A 17,354-nucleotide genomic window follows, 5' to 3' on the forward strand; every position below is an offset into this window, starting at 1 on the left:
CAGCACCCACCGACTGGATCACTGTCTGGCAGTGGTTCATTTTATGTGCATTGCCCAGAAAACTGGACTGTTGAGATCATTGCTGCTAAAAATGGGCAGCAAGTGCAGCTGATGTTTTGTTATATATTGGAATTCTAAGAATATTGCTTATAATGTATTTTAATAGTTTTAAAATTTTTGATGTACTAATTGTGGTGTTATTTAATGGCTACTTCCAAGTCGAATAAATATTAGTTTGACTTTGGCATCAAAGTAATCCTCAAAAAATGACCTGGCACCATGCCAGAAGTACACTTACGGCAAACAGGTAACTGGAAAGCATGGCCGCTACTCCCCAGTTTGGAGCGGCTACTTCCTACAATCATACTGATTTTTCCATAGAATATCACAGCAGGGGGAAACTGTCCCAAAAAGAAGCCTGCCGGTTAGTTCAAAGGCCCAAATTAAAAGATTACCATTATTAGATCTTTCGCCTCATTATTAAAAGTGATTTATTTGTTCACCATGTTACTCTCATGGGATATCTTTTCACATCCAGCACCCAGAAGTTATCAGATTGCTGTATACGTGTTTTCGCTCACTCACATCATCACTTCCAAAGAAATGCCCATGACAATAACATTAAACATTATTCCAAATGTACCGCTTTTGTCCATTTTTAGAAGTAAAGAGCCACGGTTCATATTGTTAAAATCAGTGGTCGTAGCTTTACAGAGTTACTGCATGTTGTTGCGAAGCCAGTATGGCTTGGGGATTCCCAGCAAGGATGGAAGGGATCTGTCTTTGGTTCACACTGTTAGGGCCACGCTGAGCGCAGCGCGACGATCTTCATCGATTGTAACGAGTCTTCGACAAGTCCTTCAGCAACTCCATTGGTGACAACCCAATGAAGTCAAGAGTCGGGCACCAACCTGCAGCTAAGAAGAAAACAACGGTGCTCCAGAATCTTCTGGTCTTCCTCACTGTGTCTTTATCTCCACCTGGAAGGGACAACCCTCTCTGATGAAAGGTGAGGTAGGGTTCTTATGACTATGGGAGCCACTGGAGCTCTGCAAAGGATGGCCACCAAGAGCCAGCCTGGGCCACGAAGCACAGGAAGTAGGGGGGGGGCCCAGTGGTGACCTGCGGGGTCTGCGCAGTGGTGCCCCACGTCACAGTGTCACCCGAGAAGGAAGGGTGATCCTCCTCCCAGCTTGGACCTGCCAGGTTAGTGTTAGTCACAGTCTCTCGACTCCGGCAGCTCAGGATTCCTGGGGCGGCTCAGAAGTTCCTCTATCCTCTGGGTGTCAATCTCCGAAGAGGCAACAGACGTGCTCGCTTCTTCTAGGGCCGCATGAGTGACATCCAGCCTCGCAGTCCTGCAAAAAGAGACCGACAGTGTAAGAGTCACAGATGCAGGAAGTGAGACAGACAAAGCAAATGCGACAAGTGCAGTAAAAAGGACACAGTGAAAACATAGGTAGCGGACTTCTCAAAATGTGCAATGAATCAGCTAAACATTGTAAATAAAACGTTCCTTACCTGCAAAACCAACTCACTAATGAAGATAATTTCCCAGGGTTGAACCTCATGCCAATCTGCTTGATGATTCCAGGTTACGCTGCCAGGCACCTCTCAAAGACTTTGAGACTCTCGCCAGCTGTTCCCCTCACAGCCCTGTGACATCAGGAAAGGATGCCAAAAAGGCCTCAATAAAGGTGACCACACACCCACAAAGCTCCTCAGTGGGATGCCGTCTACTGATCCGCTGTACAGATGACGTTCCTAGAGAAGAGCTCGTCTTCATTATCATCATACAGGATTTGTAAAGCGCGGCTAATCACCCGTGAGGTTCTCCAGGCACTGTGAGCCCAGGGGTGGGGGGGGGTTCAGTGTAAGAGCCAGGTCTTGACTCCTTTCCTGAATTCCAGTAGAGAGGATGAGGTACAGAGGGGAAGGGGAAGGTCGTTCCAGGACTTCAGCGCGAGGTAGTAGAAGGAGTGTCCTCCACTGTTCCTTCGGCGCATGCAGGGGCTGTGAGTGAGGGCGAGGGAGGTGGAGCGTAGGTTTCTGGAGGGTTGGTGGAAGCTCATGCAGTGGATGATGTATGCCCGTCCTTGGTGGTCGAGGGCTTTGTAGGTGTGGATTAGCATCTTGAATTGGTATTTCTTCTGAATGGGGAGCCAGTGAATCTTCCTGAGGTGGGGGGTGATGGGAGTACATTTGGGGAGATCGAGGATGAGTCTGCCTGCTGAGTTCTGGATGGTCGGCAGTCTTTTTAGGAGGTGCACGGTGATTCCGATGTACAGTGCGTTGCCGTAGTCCAGCCGGCTGGTGAGTAGGGCTTGAGTGAGGGTTCGTCTGGTGTTGACGAGGAGACATTTGAAGATCTTACAGAGCACGCGATGCGATAGGAAGCAGGCTGAGGAGCCTGCATTGATCTTTTTTTTTCCATGGAGAGATTCTGTCGAGGATAATTCCAAAGTTGCAGGCATGGTCAGTCACAGTCAGTGAGGGTCCAAGTTCAGATGACCACCAGGAGTCCTCCCAGGCCAAAGCCGCGTTACAGAAGATCAGCACTTCTGTTTTGTCCAAGTTGAGATTAAGGCAGTTGTCTTTACACCATCTAGTTAAGCATTTCATGCTGCTGCAAAAGTTGGCCCTAGTGGAGGAGGGGTCTTCACACAGCGAGAGGATGAGCTGGGCGTCGTCAGCATACGATATGATCTGTCATTCATGGGATCGGACAATGCTGGCCAAGGGGGTCATGTAGGCGTTGAACAGTGATGGGCTGAGGGACGAGCCTTGAGGGACGTTTAAGATGATGTTCTTGGGTTCTGAGGTGAACGGGGGTAGGCGGACTCTTTGAGTTCTTCCTGTAAGGAAGGAGGCGATCCACTTGAGGGCGTTTCCTTGGATTCTAAGTTGGTGGTGCTAAAGGCAGAGCGCACAGCGCTACAGACCAAGAAGTCACAGAGCACTTCACAAGAAAGGACAAAATACTTGGCTGTAATGCAATTTCTTATCATTGATTCACCCATTAAATCGATTGACTGAATATTTTTGACCATGTGCGAGATATTGGAATGATTTAGAGGAAAAACTCACCTAATATTACTAAACAATATGCATAACGATCATTTCATTTTTACGATTTAATAAGGGAAACATAGTTCTGTATAATAAGTGCACCTCATACAATCACAAATTGTTTAATCTTTCCATGGATCAGCAGCTACACACTTTTGTTATTGTTCTCCTTTTAAAAGGGAAAAGATATAGGGAAACTGCCATACACTCCCACAGAGAAAAAAACTGTACAGTCACTTTAAGATAACCAAGGAGCCCTATGTGTCCCAGCATGGATCACAGGACAGCTCACCTCAGTTTAAATTGAATGCCCCACTGAATGAGGGCTGTTGTCATACACCAGCTCTGCTTCTATTCTGTTGGCTCGATCATGGAGGGAAAAGGTTAGTTCATTAGCGCAATGAAAATACCCGCTCTTGGCACGTAAAAGATACTTAACTCCGGTAGAGACATTTCTGGTGGATATGTCAACTTCTGTCAGATTCCTTACCTTATGAGTATCTGCCGGTGCCAGACTGGAGCCAGAGTTTTTTTTCGGTAGCAATAGATCTCTCCAGCCCCACCAGGTGGCGGGACACGACTCCAGATGTGGCTTTACTCAGGATGGGCGTCACCCATCTATGTAAGATTGCTCCTGTCCCAGTAGTATCAATTGCTTTCAGTTTCTACACCCCAACAAACTCATGCAGAGAGGAACCAAAAGAGCTTACCAACAGTGGACAACAAGAAACACAACAGTAAACCTTGAAACTCTGAGTGGCTTTGAAAAGGAGGAAGGAGGACAGTGAAGAATCCTCAAGAAGATAACCTATCCACCAGAAATATCACAACCAAAGGTAAGTAACTTTTACTTCTGATAGGATACAACTTCATGTAGATTCCTCACCTTATGAAAGAGATGCAGAGTAATCTCCACTGGACGGCTGGAGTGAGAAGCTTACCCAGGGAAAACCTGGGCAAAGTAACCATAATACCTTGCCTTGTCTCTCACAAGTAATCCTTGGCAAAGGTATTGACCGAGGCCCAACCGGCTGCACTGCAAACAGCAGCCAGAGGAACGCACCAGTGAGGACCGTATAAGTAGCCATGGCCATTGTGCATCGACTGTGCGGCAGAGGTACCTTTTTTAATAAGCCATGGAAGATTTTCAAGCAAAGAGTGATCCAATGAGAAAGAGTCACGGTTGTGTCTTTCCTGACTACAGTGAAGCCCACCAATAGCTGATCATCCACACGTATGGGGAGATGGAAAAATGATGGTACAGTGATATACTGGCCCCTGTGGAAGGCAGATACCACTTTTGGAAGGAAGTTTAGACACGTTTGTGGCACCAGCATGTCTGCATAAATATCTTAAATGGTAGCCAGACTGACAGGCCCATCAACTGCCCGGCCCCGTCTCTTTAAAGTCAAGACAACCCAAACAATTGTGAATGGTTTCAGACAGCGATGACAGGACAAACGTTAGTACTAATTTTAAGTTCTGCTGCACAGCTACAAAGGGCGTGAGAAGAAACAAGTACAGTAAACCTTCAGGAAACTCATACAAGAGGCAATTGAAGCAAAGAAATTTGGTCGAGAGGCATAAAAACAGAGCTAGAGGAGAGAGAAGGTAGAAACCACCAACTCTTGTTGCACAACGAAGAGCATAAAACTTGCAGCTGCGATTAGAGTTTGGCGGGTGGGCAGTCTGTCACAAACATAATCAATACCCTGTATGCCCTAATGGAAGTGAATTATTTATTAATGCACCTGTAATAAGGTGGACAGGATATCTGTCACATGACAAAGTACCCCCCCACCAAACTCTAAATTTAACCTGCAGTCTTGAACCAAAAATAAATGAATCCCAGTGACGTCCATAGATCTACTTAGTGACCGGCTTCCATCTAGCTAAGATGGCATCCGCTTTATCTGACAGTAAGCAGAGGGTTTCTAACTGGCACCCCTCAATCTCCATGTATGCAGCTTAAGTGTTTAAGGATTGGGGTGGTGGAGCTGACCATCTGTCTGTGTCAGCTGATAGATTATTTTGGAGGGAAGTGTAGTCCAAACCCTGAGTTCCAACAGATTAGTTTACCAAATCCTTCTGGTCCAATCTGGAGCAACAGGATCAGCTGTGCAAAACCCTTTCAAACTTTCTGTAGCACACTCTAGAGCAGTGAAATCAGACGGAAAACATATAGAAAGCGTCTCAACCAGTTAAGCCAGAAGGTGTTTCCCCAGAAGCCTCACAGAGGGAAGAACAAAACAGCAGGTATATCCCTCCGAGAGCCGCGTTATCCAAGTCTATGGAAATCCCAGATGGGTGAAGAGCGCTGCAGTCATAGTGGACCTCACCTACTGCATCCATCAGAGACAGGCGGGTTAAGGAGTCTACCTTGACATTCAAAGCCCCGCTAAATGAGCTCAACGACACTAGCACAAGGCCTCCCAGCACAGGGTCCAAGAGCCACTGCCACAAGCACAAAGCCTCCAGCACAGGGTCCAAGAGCCACTGCCACAAGCACAAAGCCTCCCAGCACAGGGTCCAAGAGCCACTGCCAAAAGCACAAAGCCTACCAGCACAGGGTCCAAGAGCCACTGCCAAAAGCACAAAGACTCCCAGCACAGGGTCCAAGAGCCACTGCCACAAGCACAAAGCCTCCAGCACAGGGTCCAAGAGCCACTGCCACAAGCACAAAGCCTCCAGCACAGGGTCCAAGAGCCACTGCCACAAGCACAAAGCCTCCCAGCACAGGGTCCAAGAGCCACTGCCACACGCACAAAGCCTCCCAGCACAGGGTCCAAGAGCCACTGCCAAAAGCACAAAGCCTCCAGCACAGGGTCCAAGAGCCACTGCCACAAGCACAAAGCCTCCAGCACAGGGTCCAAGAGCCAGTGCCACAAGCACAAAGCCTCCAACACAGGGTCCAAGAGCCACTGCCACAAGCACAAAGCCTCCAGCACAGGGTCCAAGAGCCACTGCCACAAGCACAAAGCCTCCAGCACAGGGTCCAAGAGCCACTGCCACTGCCACAAGCACAAAGCCTCCAGCACAGGGTCCAAGAGCCACTGCCACATGCACAAAGCCTCCAGCACAGGGTCCAAGAGCCACTGCCACAAGCACAAAGCCTCCCAGCACAGGCTCCAAGAGCCACTGCCACAAGCACAAAGCCTCCCAGCATAGGGTCCAAGAGCCACTGCCACAAGCACAAAGCCTCCAGCACAGGGTCCAAGAGCCACTGCCACAAGCACAATGCCTCCAACACAGGGTCCAAGAGCCACTGTCACAAGCACAATGCCTCCCAGCACAGGGTCCAAGAGCCACTGCCACAAGCACAAAGCCTCCCAGCACAGGGTCCAAGAGCCACTGCCACAAGCACAAAGCCTCCAGCACAGGGTCCAAGAGCCACTGCCACAAGCAGAAAGCCTCCCAGCACAGGGTCCAAGAGCCACTGCCACACGCACAAAGCCTCCAGCACAGGGTCCAAGAGCCACTGCCACAAGCACAAAGCCTCCCAGCACAGGTGTCCAAGAGCCACTGCCACAAGCACAAAGCCTCCCAGCACAGGGTCCAAGAGCCACTGCCACAAACACAAAGCCTCCCAGCACAGGGTCCAAGAGCCACTGCCACAAGCACAAAGCCTCCAGCACAGGGTCCAAGAACCACTGCCACAAGCACAAAGCCTCCAGCACAGGGTCCAAGAGCCACTGCCACAAGCACAAAGCCTCCCAGCACAGGGTCCAAGAGCCACTGCCACAAGCATAGAGCCTCCAACACAGGGTCCAAGAGCCACTGTCACAAGCACAATGCCTCCAACACAGGGTCCAAGAGCCACTGTCACAAGCACAATGCCTCCAACACAGGGTCCAAGAGCCACTGTCACAAGCACAATGCCTCCCAGCACAGGGTCCAAGAGCCACTGCCACAAGCACAAAGCCTCCCAGCACAGGGTCCAAGAGCCACTGCCACAAGCACAAAGCCTCCAGCACAGGGTCCAAGAGCCACTGCCACAAGCAGAAAGCCTCCCAGCACAGGGTCCAATAGCCACTGCCACACGCACAAAGCCTCCAGCACAGGGTCCAAGAGCCACTGCCACAAGCACAAAGCCTCCAGCACAGGGTCCAAGAGCCACTGCCACAAGCACAAAGCCTCCAGCACAGGGTCCAAGAGCCACTGCCACAAGCACAAAGCCTCCAGCACAGGGTCCAAGAGCCACTGCCACAAGCACAAAGCCTCCCAGCACAGGGTCCAAGAGCCCACGCCGCCCTGGTGGTTGAGGTAGAGGTTAAGCCAAGTGTTGTGGGAGTTATTGCACACATCATTTCCCTAAATGAAGGTACGAAACACCTTCAGAGCTTAGCAGAAGCTCCTCATCTCCAACACATTCGTAGGCATGGTAATTTCATCAGTGTCAAAAGTCCTTGCACTGCCAACTTCTCCGTGTGATAACCCCAACTTAAACTGGAGGCTTCAGTAACAACGCTTGCCTGTAACAGAGTACTGAATGGGTGACCTACTGTGAGGCTGGAGCGGCACATCCACCAATCAGCATCACCGACAGGACGCACCATTCCATCAAACCCAACAGGCAAAGAACATGGACCGGGATCAGACAAACGCTGAAACAACAGAAGAACACCCAGAATATCCAAGATCCTCTGCAGCGGAGGTGAAATCCACATGCAGGGAATGTCGAGAACCGCTCCACCGAAAGCGAACCTCCGAGCTTGGAAGATGAGTAAACTCTGCCGGTTGATGGGCACCTCCTGCAATGATGCAGGGTCATCGTGCACCCCAGATAACTCAAGACCAGCCTTGGGGGACCCTGCTTCCATCAGTCAATCGTCCACGTATGGGAATACATGACCCCCCTAACTTCAGAGGGAATCTAACACCACCGCCAGCCCATTTGGTCTTATCAATGCTCTGCAAGTCTTCACCAAAGCCAGCACTGCAAATTGTACTCTGGTCCAGAACAGGTTTGAGGAGTCCACCCTTCTCGTGGACAAAAGTCAAAGGAATCAACCCTGTGCCCCTCTCTTCCAAGGGCCCCACTTCCGGGACCTTTTTGCACAACAAGGTGAGCACCTCTGCCTCCAAGATAGAGGCATGTGCTGGGGAGAACTTCCTTGTATGTGAGTTGGAGGAGTGGAAAGAAAGGGAAAGGTGTAATGCAGGTAGAAAGGCTGCAACAACTATGGGTTGGACTTCAACTCCTGAATAGACAGAAAATGGTCCCCGGTGACCATGAAATGGTGAAGCGAGGACAAATCATGGACCTGCACAGCCAGCATAAGATGAAGGGGCTGGAGCTGCCCTTGATAGTTGATAAGGTGTTCCTTAGATCCACCGCAGAGGAATTACCATGGGATCTGAACAGGATCCAACGGTTGACGCTGCTGCGTCGGGTGACCCTTTGAAAAGCTGTGAGCATGCAGATATTTCCAGGTGAAACGGCTTGACTGGGGACAGTAACCCCACTGAGCATGCCTTGAGCAGCTATTCTTGAAGCGCTACAGGCAGGAGTCTTCTTTCTTACTAAGAAGCCTCTTGGCATTTTTATCAAGGCAGGCTGAGCATCCCTAAAATCCAGGGAAGAACATCTTGGCACACCTGTGGAGAGTATCTGCCCTGGCTACAGAAAGGGTTATCATGTCAGCCGAATTTAGACCGCATTTAAGGACCAATTGTAGGTGTCTACACACAGTTTTCTATTTCGCTTAAAGTATACTGTCCTAGGAGGCAAAAGGTGTTAGTGTGGTGTAGGGCCAAGCTGACTGAAGCGAAGACCTTATCAGCCAAAGAGCTCAGATGCTTGACTCCTGGGTCGGCGGAGTCTTAGGAAAAGCACTAGGATTGAGTATAATTCCCGATGCTCAAACCACCAAGCGCTTCAAAGGATGTCTTGATAACAATGTTAGTCAGACTGCATCGGTGTATGGCGCAGAACGATCTGCCTGTGAAAACCGAGGCAGAGAAAAAAGAATTCCAGGCAGCCAGGACAGATTCTAGCCAAGCCGCGTCGAATGGCAGAAGCAGTTCCCCGGCAGCTGAAGACGGCCGTAAGAGGAGTTGTATGTTCCGCAGATAGCAGTCGACAATTAAAGCTCCTCCGCTCTTTAATGCAGAAGTATATGAACAGAAGGGAGTCCTGAAGGAAGATGAATGTCACCTTCTGGAAATGTTAGTAAGTCACTCGCCTCCTCTATGATTGGGAGGGATCATCACCTTCAGTACCTCTACAAATCATGCCATGCGCGTCCAGTGCATCTGAACCTGAGCCAAAGTGACGAGGTCAGAGACTGGGCCTTTAGAAAGGCACATTGGCACTGTAATCTGAAATGATTTAAGAGGGAGCGGAGGCAAGGGCAGAGCCTGTTGTGCAAAGACAGATGGCTTCAGGGTCGGGCACCATATCAAACCCACCGCTGTGAGGCATAAGGAGCTCACAGGTTTGAGGGGCAGCCCTGAAAATAGCAACATGGCCTGCTGAAAGGACTAAATCAACAAGGGTCAGCAGACTGGGCTGGAAGCGCCAGTATAATATTGTGAAGCACTGACATCAGCTCAAAGGAGGAAGAGACCGGCTTCAGAGGAGCGCTGCTGCCGCTCATAAGGCGAGGGACAGTATCTTCGAGGAAGCGTGTTGCTCTTTTCTGAGGTATTTTTTTTAATGCTTTTAATGGAAGAATCTTGTAGGGGATCGCTCCCTGTGTGGAAACTTTACGGGTGGGATGAGTGAACCATTTGTGGGTATCCTTCCGGGCCAGAGTTTGGCCTTAGGGTCCATGGAACAGCAGAAGTCATAGGTCAAAGGATTGGGGTCAGACCTGAGACAGGACATATAGAGATGTCTTGTGGATCCGACAGGCACACCTTTTTCTGTTATCGTTGAGAAGGTTTAAACATCTAGACATTAGAAAGTGGCAACTGGCTGCTTCTGCTGATGCAAACTCATTGGGAAGTGAACCGGACCTAGGTCGGCAAGGGTCGGAAAAAGTGAACAGATAGCTGCATGCATGGAGGTGCCTTATTTGACATACTTTCCTAGGCAGGCAGAACTGCGTCTGGCAGAGCTACTGCTGGGAAAAATGTTTTTAGGTCCCGTTTAGTACCTGGGAGATATTCACATGGCAAGGAATATACAGGAAGATTTATGAATCAAAACTGATGTTATAGACAATTCAATCTTCCTTCTCTATCAAGGGACCTTACTTAGTATTCCAACACACTGAAGAGTATCGCACGCTCACTGCTTTTAAAAGAGAGGGACATCAGTATCTCCCTCCCCCCCACACACACAAGGAACGAACGCTTTAGAAGGACCAAGATGGCACGACTAGCTGCAAACATTGCTGCTTGGGATCAGCCCTGAGACCAGGCCCAAGAGACTCAAGAGTGGCCTTTATTCTGAGCGCACTCCAGGGCACATCTTCCCAAGCCTCTAGCTGAGGAGATATACTCTTGATATAACCATGGAGCTTTCTTTCACAGGCCACATCAAAGACTGGTCTATTGCCATCCATCTTGGTACCACCCTAGATAGTTAGTCAATAGAAAATGAGAAACGGGGGTGCACGAAAAAGAAAAGTCCGAAAAGGATTCTTTAAGCTAAGTGTCCACTTTAATTTTCATTTAAGTTTTGTATGTAAAAAGTTGGTCAGCCAACGCGTTTCATTCCCTCAACGGGAACTTCATCAGGGCTGTAACATGATAAAAACGACATAGATATTACCAATAAATCAAAAGGCACAGGACTTACAACATGAGCAAGTGACCATACAATATGAAAATCATACAGACAAAACAAAATTGCAACAACATTAAAAAGTGTCCATGAAATTACACCAATCGATATTGGACATATTTATATCATGTTAAAAACATATACACAAACAAAATTTTTTTAGGAAAACGAGAATCTAATATAAAAGCTGTTTGTGAATTTATCTGACTGTTAGATTCTTTTGAGAAACAAAAGATTGAACCTCATCAGGTTTTATGGACACCGAAGACGAGAGATTCAGAAAAATGTTTATAAATAACAAACATATAATTTTTTATATATTTATTTGAAGAGTAGAAGAAAGAAAGCAGAGAAATCAGAAAAAAACACATTATAAAGAATAGATAGATACAAAGTTGTGTGAGTGTTTTGAAAGAAGAGGAAGAGGAAGAAGAGCAATCCAATCTCTAAAAGTGAGCATACCTTGAATCAATATGTAAACTTCCGTAAGTGGACAAATCATAAAATATCCACGAAGTCAAGTACTTCAAGTTTCTGAAAGGAAGCATAATGACCCAGTTCATATTGGCTGGTGGTCCATGACAGGTGAAAATAATAATAACTATAATAAGACTCTATACGATCACTTTAGGTTCCCAACAGAAATATCTCCAAGTTAAATCACTATATGTTGTCCGTATGACAACATAGAAGCTATTTGAGCACTAATTCACACGATATATACGTCAGTTCAAAACATACAGATGTGTTAAGTGTGCACAACAAGCGTCGCGGACAATTCTATCTAATGGGCGCAAGAATGGACCAATACCCGTTCTAGAATCAACAGTAGCACATTCCAAAGGCATGTGAGGCGCCCTTATTGCCGAAAATTAGCAATAACATGTCTGAGTTGGTACAACCGTGTTATATGAGGGCAGTTCATTGTAACAGAGCCTATTACCCTTCCAATTAGGCGCTCCTGACTCGGCACTGAGTAAACAGTCACTTCAAATCTGGCATTTCTAAAAGCAGGACGAATAATATCATATTGCCATGGGTGAAAGCAGTAGTAAGTTTATACAATTTCTGTAATTATTCTAAGCATCAAATTTCATCAGCAATCGTCAGGACCGAGTAACTGATACGGCGGAAGGCTCCTCATCAAGTGTGGAGCAATCCGTCGTGGCGGACAAACATACGTGACTCCGCCCCCTTATTTCGAAACTGCAAATGGACATGCAACAACAGCGGACAAGAAAGTAAGTTATTTCTCCCTAATACGAAAACTACTTCCACACAGAAACACACAATGACTAACAGCTGCAAATACAAGCTGTAATCCAATGCCGCGAGCATGACAGCGTTTAGGTCGTGTGCACTCATCGGCAGTTACCTTTACGGAGTGAAAACTTCATAAGTAAACAATTAGATATGGGGTCAGCTATAGGATTGATGTGACCAAATCGGTGACTATAGCCACCACCTGTTACCTATCTTCCTCTTGCTTTCCATCACATTTTCTATCTTTGCTTCCTCATGAACACGCGGTGATGGACTGTGAATCATGGGGTACATATCTTTAATAATAGCCCTTTAACTCTTATCCTCAGCACACTTATTCGTACCAATCATGATTTCATCATGATAGATATAAGTGTGGATTTCTGAAGTTGTTAATTCGTTTGGACTAATCAATTTACTTTTTATTTAATATACATGTGAATACTAGTTGTGAAGCGACATTTCCCTCCTTTCATGCCTGACCGGGTATGACTAACTCTTCATGTGCCTATACATTCGAACCCCTTTCATGCACACTAGTGCAGACCTGTCATGCTAATATGGCTTGTTCACCAACTTTACATACTCTCTTCCCCTCGTATTACTATGCATTACTAATGATTGGTCGGGTTACTCATCATGTTGGAATTTATATTCTTTTCTAGATATTTACTTTGTAGTATTGCAGCAATGCTTTTGCGATGCTGTTTATCTATTGATAATGGCTTTCTCCTGTTTGGAATCTACCTGAATTCCACTAGAGGCATCCGTGTTATCACAATACACGGATTAGCATTTAGTTTAGATTGCATTTCCATTGGGAACATGTTGCCCATTCTGAAATAGCGACCCTGTGCGCTCTCTACATATGAGAAAGAACATTCTTGTTCATTTCTCCGGGTTGTCTAAATAAACCATGAGCTATTTGTTACTACTACTCCTCACCCTCTCTGTGTTTGTTTTTGTACTTTAGAGCTATATATCACTATCTGTTCGTAGTTTTTCAATTTTTTTTTATACACTTTGAACATTCTGCCCAATCCAAAATGGTGCTTACTCTCCGTTTTACGTGTTTACACGCACAGTCCTGTTGTACCTTACGCCTTCTCGCATTCTTAAAACATTTCAGGACTGATGTAACATTACCTTTACATTATTGTCCTTTGCGAGGTGTGATTTAATTCATTTATAGATCGCTATTGGCACACGCTCCTCTTAGCTACTTATATGCTCCGATAATCTCGGAAAACACACACTTCTAATTATTTATGTTGCTCCAATAATATTGGTGGACACGAACATTGTTCATTACCAGTTCACTAGTATGCCCTTAACCTCTTAACAATGGCCGCCGATTCAGGTTAGGAACTTAGGGGCCACCATTCTGACCTACACTCAATTCAATTGGTCGGATCCTGCCTAGCGGGTGGAGTCACGTACATTTAATTACAATGGCGGGCTGTGCAGTTTGCAACGAGGAAGACGCCGTCGTACTGATCACTCCGCTAAGGTTACTGCCGGTGAGTGTGCTCGGGGTGTAATGCTGGTATGCCCGTGACAATGGACCACAGCTTGTATTTGTAGCTGTTAGTTATTGTTTACTTATGAAGTTTTCACTCCGTAAAGGTAACTGCAGATGAGTGCACACGACCTAAACGCTGTCATGCTCGCGGCATTGGATTACAGCTTGTATTTGCAGCTGTTAGTCATTGTGTGTTTCTGTGTGGAAGTAGTTTTCGTATTAGGGAGAAATAACTTACTTTCTTGTCCGCTGTTGTTGCATGTCCATTTGCAGTTTCGAAATAAGGGGGCGGAGTCACGTATGTTTGTCCGCCACGACGGATTGCTCCACACTTGATGAGGAGCCTTCCGCCGTATCAGTTACTCGGTCCTGACGATTGCTGATGAAATTTGATGCTTAGAATAATTACAGAAATTGTATAAACTTACTACTGCTTTCACCCATGGCAATATGATATTATTCGTCCTGCTTTTAGAAATGCCAGATTTGAAGTGACTGTTTACTCAGTGCCGAGTCAGGAGCGCCTAATTGGAAGGGTAATAGGCTCTGTTACAATGAACTGCCCTCATATAACACGGTTGTACCAACTCAGACATGTTATTGCTAATTTTCGGCAATAAGGGCGCCTCACATGCCTTTGGAATGTGCTACTGTTGATTCTAGAACGGGTATTGGTCCATTCTTGCGCCCATTAGATAGAATTGTCCGCGACGCTTGTTGTGCACACTTAACACATCTGTATGTTTTGAACTGACGTATATATCGTGTGAATTAGTGCTCAAATAGCTTCTATGTTGTCATACGGACAACATATAGTGATTTAACTTGGAGATATTTCTGTTGGGAACCTAAAGTGATCGTATAGAGTCTTATTATAGTTATTATTATTTTCACCTGTCATGGACCACCAGCCAATATGAACTGGGTCATTATGCTTCCTTTCAGAAACTTGAAGTACTTGACTTCGTGGATATTTTATGATTTGTCCACTTACGGAAGTTTACATATTGATTCAAGGTATGCTCACTTTTAGAGATTGGATTGCTCTTCTTCCTCTTCCTCTTCTTTCAAAACACTCACACAACTTTGTATCTATCTATTCTTTATAATGTGTTTTTTTCTGATTTCTCTGCTTTCTTTCTTCTACTCTTCAAATAAATATATAAAAAATTATATGTTTGTTATTTATAAACATTTTTCTGAATCTCTCGTCTTCGGTGTCCATAAAACCTGATGAGGTTCAATCTTTTGTTTCTCAAAAGAATCTAACAGTCAGATAAATTCACAAACAGCTTTTATATTAGATTCTCGTTTTCCTAAAAAAAATTTGTTTGTGTATATGTTTTTAACATGATATAAATATGTCCAATATCGATTGGTGTAATTTCATGGACACTTTTTAATGTTGTTGCAATTTTGTTTTGTCTGTATGATTTTCATATTGTATGGTCACTTGCTCATGTTGTAAGTCCTGTGCCTTTTGATTTATTGGTAATATCTATGTCGTTTTTATCATGTTACAGCCCTGATGAAGTTCCCGTTGAGGGAATGAAACGCGTTGGCTGACCAACTTTTTACATACAAAACTTAAATGAAAATTAAAGTGGACACTTAGCTTAAAGAATCCTTTTCGGACTTTTCTTTTTCGTGCACCCCCGTTTCTCATTTTCTATTGACGTTTGATCTGGAGCACAGTAGCGCCACACAGCGGCTGGCGTTTTGGGGTAGCTTGCACGATAACCATTACAATTATCGCAGGAACTGGTGTGAGGTGCGGCAAGAAGGGCCCGCCGCTGTTTTCAGTTGGAACACCACCCTAGATAGTTGCTTGGCACAGGGCGTTCTGATGTTTCCAAGATCCAGAGTCGCTACAAGACGTGAACACCCTTCCACGGATGTTTTGTGACTCCTCCCTTTAGTCGACCTGTACCGCTGTAGCTGGGTGGAAAGCCATGTTTTTTTCATGAAGACGACCAGTAGATAAGTTAAGGATGGCGCCTCAGAATGGGCCAGGATTCTAGGCTGGCCAGATGAATAAGCACAAAGCACCTTGTTCTATCCTATGAATTTTGCAAACTCAAAAGGTGCTTCCAAGCAAAACACACTGTATTAAACCTATGCCGATAGCAACTGTTTATGAATGATAAACTGGGCCTCAGGTTATTACCCTCCGAGGATGGATGCAAACATAACCTGGTCAGAATCTGCAACAGTGACCTGGAGATCAGGCATAGATGGTAGGAGAGAGCTCTTAACTCACTGAGATACCTTGCCACATAAGGCTTTGTAACCCACATCCCTGAAGGATGACAGACCAGAGCGAAGTACCCTACAAGTGACATCTCAAAGACTTCAAGCTGTAGAACAGAAATGTGTGTGGATAACAAAAAACAAACACATTAGGAACAGACATTTAGCTGATTAGAAGAAGTTGATGTGACAAGAAAAAGGATATTTTTTCACTACATGTCCAATCATGGCCTCACTGAAGGTTAAAGACTAAAAAATATTTACCTTGCAGTGTTAATAGCTAGATAAGTCAACAATAAAAAAAAACCCTGAAGTTGTCTTTAGACTTTCCGATATGGACAGAATTAAACTATTCAAACTCTGGGACACTGAGAAACAAATGTTGAGTACACTTACACCGCTGTACTCAACATCTGAAGCTGATGAGTAAAGACATGTGGACCACCTCCACACTAATCCAAAGGCTGAGTGCGAAGAAACGAGACCGGGAAAAGCTGTGGCATTGAAGAGGTGGGGGATACAAAATCAACCACATCTTGACTCCTTCGGCATGTCGGAGATCCTGGCGCTGTGTAGTCGACCTCTGGATAGGAAAAGTATTTGTTTGTACGTTCCTGAAATTTAGAAGAGGAACAAACTCCTCTTGGATGGGAGACCTGAGGGAGATGCAAGGGGTGGCTATAGGCTGTAACTAAAGGATATGAGCTACCAGAAGGGAACTTGAACTGAGGAGGAATAGTGGACAAGTTTACGGACAAAGAACGAGTTCATAGATCTCAATCTAAAGAGTCCGTGATGGTCAACAACAATTTGACTGAAATTCGGAGGACTTGTTTGCAAATAAAGGATGGCTTGATTGGTCAGGGGCGCCTACTGCAGCGAGAAGAAAGTGAAGGGTAGACTGCTTGAATTATTCTTAGCCACTGGCAATCTCCCGGAACCGCATTCCACTCCATCATTTTTCTCCCACTAAACAAATCAAGACAGGGACCAGTTATAAGCAAATCATCCTTGATTCTGTTCCAATAGGAAGAATTGGGCAGTGAGTCAGGCAACTGAAGCCACTAACGTCACTATAAACTATGGGAATATACCAGAAGCTTTAGGGCATCAGTCTTCATCCATTGATCTGTCGGGCCGTTCGTATTTTCCATCCACTCACTGTGGCTTGCAGCATGAGGCAATGCGTCAGCCCACTTCAGCCACTGCTTGGTACCTGAAACAATAATGACCAAACCAGGGCCCGTGCAAAGATCAAAATGACACTATATGGTCACAGTTTTCATCCGTTCCACCTCACAGGCACAAGGGAAAGATACACAAGTGGGGTACCATTTTATTGGGACAAGTGTGGGAATGCTGGGTGGGAGGACTTTTGAGGAGGTCTGCTTATTCCAGTACTTCCCTTTGCAGAAATGTGGGTAAAATGCATGTTTTTAGCAAAGTCTGAGAGTTTGCAGGGTATTCTGGGTAAGCAAAGTTAGTTGGCTACAAAGAAGGCATACCAGCCTGGGCTCC

General features: G+C 45.9%; 1 protein-coding gene across 1 annotated transcript in view; it reads right to left on the reverse strand.

Moving 5' to 3' along the window:
* Window positions 1-473: 473 nt before the first annotated feature.
* The window catches only part of TIMMDC1 (translocase of inner mitochondrial membrane domain containing 1), a 97,750-nt gene continuing 80,869 nt past the window's right edge, over window positions 474-17,354 (reverse strand). Inside the window, exon 8 of the mRNA XM_085620729.1 lies at window positions 474-1,358. Coding sequence (XP_085476855.1) covers window positions 1,214-1,358 — 145 coding nt within the window. The 3' untranslated portion in view covers window positions 474-1,213. The remainder of the gene's footprint in view (window positions 1,359-17,354) is intronic.

This window comes from Triturus cristatus, chromosome 8 (assembly GCF_964204655.1).
Source record: "Triturus cristatus chromosome 8, aTriCri1.1, whole genome shotgun sequence".
NCBI lineage: Eukaryota > Metazoa > Chordata > Amphibia > Caudata > Salamandridae > Triturus > Triturus cristatus.